General features: G+C 44.3%; 1 protein-coding gene across 1 annotated transcript; it reads left to right on the forward strand.

Moving 5' to 3' along the window:
• Positions 1-4,634: 4,634 nt before the first annotated feature.
• On the forward strand, positions 4,635-5,342 carry LOC138796503 (vomeronasal type-2 receptor 26-like; the record flags this gene model as incomplete). Its single annotated transcript, XM_069976110.1, has 1 exon — positions 4,635-5,342. A coding segment is annotated over one exon (708 nt), but the record flags the coding sequence as incomplete, so codon positions are not given.
• Positions 5,343-7,156: the final 1,814 nt, after the last annotated feature.

Consider the following 7,156-nt stretch of genomic DNA (forward strand, 5'->3'; position numbering starts at 1 on the left):
AACAGCACATAAAAGAAATAAATCCTTTGTTAAATGAGAATGGAGATTGGATAACACCTCTAAATATTGAGAATTGGGTGACAAGACAAACTGTAGGTGAAGAAGAAACATCCAGGACGACTGTCGGAAGATTTGATGCATCATTTCCAGAAGATGATCAGCTGCATATTCATCCCCATATGATAGCATGGAGACACAACATGGTAGGTTAACATAAAGCCCTTCCCTGGTACTTAAAATGTTATTCAGAAGACCAACCCTGGGACCACCTTCCCATTATCAATCATCTAAGGAGAAGAGGCACACAAATAATATTGCGCCATCAGTGGCTGATGATTTAAGGTCAAGACTAAAAGATCCACTGGTCATTTTCTTTATTACACAGAGCGATTATCTGCCGAAACAGCCTATTTTTTTTAATGACACATAGAAAATAAAATCTCATGATCTTTTGTTCCCTCTTCACTTTCCCGAAATGTCTTTACCTAATACCTAAACATGAAATAAAGGAGATAATTCAACTACTACTACTAGGGAATGTAGACAGTGTCGGACTGGAGTCCTTGGGCCCACCAGGGGAAATCATTCTTGGGGCCCACCCTTCTGCCACTATACTTATGTATGGTAACATTAATAAGGGTCCATTAACACGGCGTGATATGGGGCAGTGTAGGGCTGCAAACGATTGCTATCCAGCAGGGAAGGAATACATAGAGATGTGCGGCCAACAACGATTTTTACAGCCGCACAAAAGATCAAATCAGCCGACTATCGGCCATTTGCTCACTTGTCAGCTGATCTCTGGCACTTTTACATGGGGCTTCCTAGGAGCGCTTGTTACCGATAATTGGCCTGTGTAATTGGGCTATAAGACAATTTTCTTTGCATGATAACACTGTATACTACTGTATGCTATCAATAGCACCAGTATATAAAGAGCAAATATCCCCACACATATTACTGCCATACTGTTACTGACCAAATACTGTATACTGAGAGTGATATTACCAATAATACCAGTATACAAGGGGGAAATATTATCACCATACATATTACCGCCATACTGTTACTGACCAATCCTGTATACCAATAATACCAGAATACAAGGGGGAAATATTATACCACACCACAACCATCACTACGATATTGTTACTGACCAAATCCAGTATACTGAGACCAATAAAACACAGTACCGGATTACAAGTGACAAATACCACCACATACTGACTAATACCACCATCTACTGACTAATACCACCACATACTGACTAACAACGCCACATACTGACTAACAACGCCACATACTGACTAATACCATCGCTGCTACTGAATAATCCACTGTACACAGATCACTATCACCTCATCCAGTCATATAGAGGTGGACGCACTGTACACAGGCTCTGTACTCCATATACATTACAGTGCAGTTATATCAGGTGACTCACAGGGGACATCTTCTCTGATCAGAGTTCTTCCCTCTTCTTCTTCTTCTCCATCTGTCCTGGGCCGTTATGAGAACTTCTCCAAGCCACGAATCCACAGAATCTGCCAGACAAACAATATTAGGCTCCTCACTCTGTCATCATCCTCATCTCTATACTAACTGCACATCTGTATTGGCCCCTTTACACCTTCATTTGGTGGGTAGCCCTGACTCTATGTGTGTGTGTGTGTGTATATATATATATATATATATATATATATATATCCCTTATAGTATATGGTCCCCTCTGTGTAGACACCTTATAGATGGTCCTTTGTTCAGTCCTCCATATAGATAGCCCCCAGTGTCCATGTCCCATATAGGTAGACCCCTTTATGTTGTCCATCCCCATATATATAGCCCCTCCATGTTGTCCTTCTTCAATATAGATAGCCCCCTCATGTTGTCCATTCCCCCATATAGACCCCTCATGTTGTCCATTCCCCCCTATAGCCCCTCATGTTGTCCATCCCCCTATAGCCCCCTTATCTTGTCCATCACCCTATAGCCCCCTTATCTTGTCCATCCCCCTATAGCCCCTTCATGTTGTCCATTCCCCCCATATAGCCCTCTTATGTTGTCCACCCCTTATAGCCCCCCTTATGTTGTTCACCCCCCATATAGCCACCAGTGCTTTCCATCCCCCATGTAGCCCCCCTCATGCTGTCCATCCCCCCGTAGCCCCCCTCATGCTGTCCATCCCCTCGTTGCCCCCCTCATGCTGTCCATAACCCCTGTAGCCCCCTTATACAGTCCATCCCCCCTATAGCCCCCCTCATGCTGTATATCTCCCCCTATAGCCCCACTCATGCTTGCCATCCCCCCTATAGCCCCCCTCATGCTGGCCATCCCCCCTATAGCCCCCCTTATATTGTCCATCCCCCCTATAGCCCCTAGTGATGTCCATCCCCCCTGTAGCCCCCTGTGATGTCCATCCCCCCTATAGCCCCCAGTGATGTCCATACCCCCTATAGCCCCCAGTGATGTCCATCCCCCCTATAGCGCCCAGTGATGTCACTGATGTCAATGAACTCACCTGTCACCATGCTCCCCCGTCAGTCGCGGGCCTCTTCTTCTCTCTTCCCCGACAGACGAGAAGCTCCTGGTCCCTGGCAGCTCCGTCACCACTGAGCTCTGTGCGCGCCGCAGTGGCTGGGACCTCCGGTATGCGCTACAGGTACCGGAAGTCCCAGCTGCCGCATCGCACACAGAGCTCAGTGGTGACGGAGCTGCCAGGGACCAGGAGCTGCGCATCTGTCAGGGGTGGCGGAGGTACGCTTGTGACCACAAGCAAGAAGCTGCTTGCGGTGCCAAGAGTGATTGACAGCGCGGGAAGCCTATGGCTTCTTGCGCTGTCAATCGGAAGACTGCCACATTTAACTGGAAGCGATCGCTTCCAGTTAAAAGGGTGAGGAGCGGCAGTCGGCGGCTGAGTGGACCCCCCAGGAGCACGGGGGGCCCCGCTGGGCTTACTGGGTGGAGACCACATTGATGTGGTCTCCAGCCCTGTGTCCTTTGACTGGAGGGCGGGGCCTACTCCTGCTCGGGGCCCACCGGGGAAATCCCCGGTCCCCCGGTGGCCCAGTCCGACACTGAATGTAGATGCTTCCCAATCCTATGAACTGGTCCTTTACAAGTAAACACAGATAAACAAGCCCACCCCCTGCCAATATTTATCAGATGGATTCCTATTATATTTCCTCTTCATATAAAGTAACACAAGTGTTCCTCTGTGTCCTTTACTCTAAGAATGGGATCCCAGTTGTGCAAAGGTGTAAATGCTAAGTTTCCTTTATACAAAAATGTGTCTATGAATAATTTAAATGAAATAATATGCGTTTGAAACAGGTTTATCTATTCTCTTATATCTAGATACCTAAAGGCCGATGTAGTGACCCCTGTCTGCCTGGAACCCGAAAAGTTCTCCAAGAAGGATATCACATCTGTTGCTATGACTGCCTCCCATGTCCAGAAGGAGAATTTACAAATCATTCTGGTAGATTGTTTTCTCTTTCCCCTCTCTCAATCTAAAAAGGGGTTTAAAGCAAATGTACTACTAGGTACATTGCTTTCTGTTTTTTACATAAAAAACAAATCTTCTATATATCTCCCAATATTTGGTGATAGGTCCACAAAAAAATTAAAATTCAGCATATGGGGGGCACAAGAGTTCCCCATTGCTGTGCCCCAGAGCTGATGATAGAATTTGGTCTAAAACAAAGAAATTGGAGGTGAGCATTAGTGATGAGCGAATAGTGAAATATTCGAATATTCGATATTCGTACGAATATCTCCCTGATGTTCGACTATTCGATCGAATATTCCATCCCATTAAAGTCTATGGGAACAAGTATTGGATTATTGAAAAACATCTATTCGACCACTTGGAGGTCACCAAGTCCACAATGACACCTCAGTGAAGGGGGATTTGAACACTTATCGAATATTTATCAAATATTCGGCGTACTATTCGATAATATTCGATACTATCGAATACCTTACTATTCGATCGAATATCTATTCGATCGAACAGTATTCGCTCATCACTAGTGAGCATAAATTTTACCATTCCCAATATTAACTAATTATAAGCAGGAAATGCTGCCGATCACTGATACAATACACTGCATTACCACTGAAGTGCAGTGTATTACACATGCTAGCAAAATACTGACGGGCATTAGCGTGCCATTCACTTATTCCGACCAAGGAGTATTGGTCCGAATAAAGCCTATTAGTGACCTATTAGTACAGTCTTGCAGAGCTGTACGGGTTCATATATTTTCAATTAAGAATCCCCAGATGGTCCCTTTGTCACATTTTTTATGACTATTTGTCCATCCTATTTAAGACATGAAATAGCATCTTGTAAAACCTGTATGGTTCTGATATGATGATCTAGATGACATATTATATAGTTGAATAAGATCATATTCTTAATATCCATAGACAGTGAGAATTGCCAGCGATGTCCTGACCATGAATGGCCGAATGAGGGGAAGAACAATTGTGTTGTGAGGGATGATGAGTTTTTGTCCTATGAGACTGATGTTGTTGTTTTAGTCTTTTCCATCATCTCCATATTACTCTCTCTTATAACTTTATGTATAATTGGAATATTCACTTTATTCCGGAACATTCCCATTGTCAGAGCCAATAACCGGAACCTCAGCTTCATTCTCCTGAACTCTCTCATGTTCAGCTTACTCTGTGTGTTTCTCTTCATCGGTCGCCCAGTGGATATAACCTGCATGCTGAGACAAATCTTCTATGGGGTCTTCTTCACAGTAGCCGTGTCTTCTGTCCTGGCCAAGACCATCATAGTCTGCATAGCATTCAAGGCCACCAGACCTGACAGTCCCTGGAGAAAGTGTGTGGGGGTTAAGCTTCCTTATACTGTAGTGTTGGTCTGTTCATCTATTCAGATCCTGAATGCAGTTATCTGGTTGTCACTGTCTCCTCCATATCAGGAGTATAACCTGGATTATCCTGGGAAGATCATCATTCAGTGTAATGAAGGGTCAGTCTTGGCCTTTTACCTCATGTTGGGTTATATGGGGTTTCTGGCAGCGGTGAGCTTTGTTCTAGCTTTCCTGGTGAGGACATTACCTGATATCTACAATGAAGCCAAGTACATCACCTTCAGCATGCTGGTGTTCTGCAGTGTCTGGATCTGTGCCATCCCGGCCTATCTGAGCAGTACAGGGAAACACATGGTCACTGTAGAGATATTCGCCATATTGGCCTCAGGGGGAGGAATATTGGGCTGCATGTTTATACCGAAATGTTACAATGTCCTGATAAAGCCGGAAGGGAAGAGTAAAGGAAAGATGTTACAAAAAATCCTCTACACACATTAAGTAAATGATTTCATGAGCACATTCAAATTATGTTTTATTTCTATTACTATTAAAAGTCAGAATCACACACTTTAGTTAAATACAATTGCACCTTTATTTCATCCAGAAATTATTAAATGAAAAAAAAAAAAAAGTCATAGTACTAAGAGATCCACTTGTCCAAACACTCTAAGGGACATCCCTACTATTAGACCAATGTTAACTAAGTCAAAAGGAAAAAAAAAGTTAGAGTCTGGTTGTTTGATTGTTTAGAACCAAAATGGAAACAAAAAATGACACCTTTTTATATACATCATTACTATATGTATGCATCTTTCTGCATCTTTTAAGCTATGGCCGAGGAGGGGGTGGTTATAAACGGCGGCGGTCACTTACCTCCCCTTTCCAGCGTCGGGTCCCGGATCGTGCCGCCCCGTACCCCTGTCCCACGGCAGCTTCCTGGTGTGAGCTGCGGCATGACACCTGATCATCTCAGCCATTCAGCGGCCAAGGCGGGACTCCGCTACGGCCGCTGAATGGCTGAGCTGCCTTGAGATGTCACGTCTCATGCTGCAATTCACAATAGGAAGCGGCCGCGGGAGGGGTTACGGGGCGGCGCGATCTGTGACCCGACGCTGGAACGGGAAGGTAAGTGACCACCGCCGTCTATAACCACCGCCTTCCTGGCCATAGCTTAAAAAAAAAAAAACGGGCCGGAATACCCTTTAACATAATTGAAGAACCTCAAAAAAAGTCTTATTACAGAATGGGTATTAACTCCACTTGAGACATTCAAAATCCTCATACAAAGATTTATCAGAAGACTGGAGGAGGCACAACTATTATGGGATGTCTAATAGGCTGAAATATGTGTTAAACTCAAACATAACTTTTGATACGTTGCTGCCCATGGAGAGATTAAGGCTATGTTCACACGTAGCAAAACTAGCGGAATGAAGTTGCTAATGAACTCACTGTGATTAATCTTCTAATTACAGTGAGTGCATTAGCAACTTGACTTCACAGTTACTCTTGCCACGTTACAAAGAAGCTACAACGTTGCAGATAAAGCCAGTCAGAGACTTGTTTATATCAGATGTCTCAGAAGGGAGGTGGGAAGAGGAGGAGACAGCGAGAAAGGCTCACACACAGATTTTTGTTTCTTCAGCAGAAAGCAGCAGCTCAGAACTGGGAGAAGGAGACTAAATAGATAATAACTATGAAAGATAACTATGGAGATAAGTATGAAATGAGTTGTTAGTTTCACCATGGGGAGCAACATAACAAAAGTTATGTTTGAGTGGAATACCCCTTTAAAGTCACTGTGTTGGAGATGCCAGAGAGCAGTTGGAAATTTAATGCATATTGGTGGTGCATATATGCTCCTTTTAGGTAAGAAATACATACATACTGCTTGTGGTTAGGAATAGTGATGAGTGAATAGTGAATTGTCTGTCTGTCTCGTTTTGTGTTCCACATACTCAGTATAGGGAACAACTTTGTGGTTGTCCGCGGCCGCCTAGGGCCGACTAAAGCAAGTAGGTAGGGACAGTGGGTGGGTTCAGACCTAGGGCCCACTGTGTTGTCCTGTCCTTACCTACCTGTCCTGAGGTATTACAACTCGGCTACTATCACTTCAACATCACTGAGCTGCATTGCCACACAGGAGAAGAGTGAGGATGTTTCTGGAAGGAAAGAGCCCGGTAACCTCTTCAAACTCAAAATCAAGGTGGCACAACTTGAGGTTATTCGAGGAAAGATTAGAAGTAACATGTCAACCCCTTAACGACGGATGACGTACATTTACGCCATCTCGTCATTAGAGGAGTTCAGAG

This window comes from Dendropsophus ebraccatus, chromosome 7, assembly GCF_027789765.1.
Source record: "Dendropsophus ebraccatus isolate aDenEbr1 chromosome 7, aDenEbr1.pat, whole genome shotgun sequence".
Lineage (NCBI taxonomy): Eukaryota > Metazoa > Chordata > Amphibia > Anura > Hylidae > Dendropsophus > Dendropsophus ebraccatus.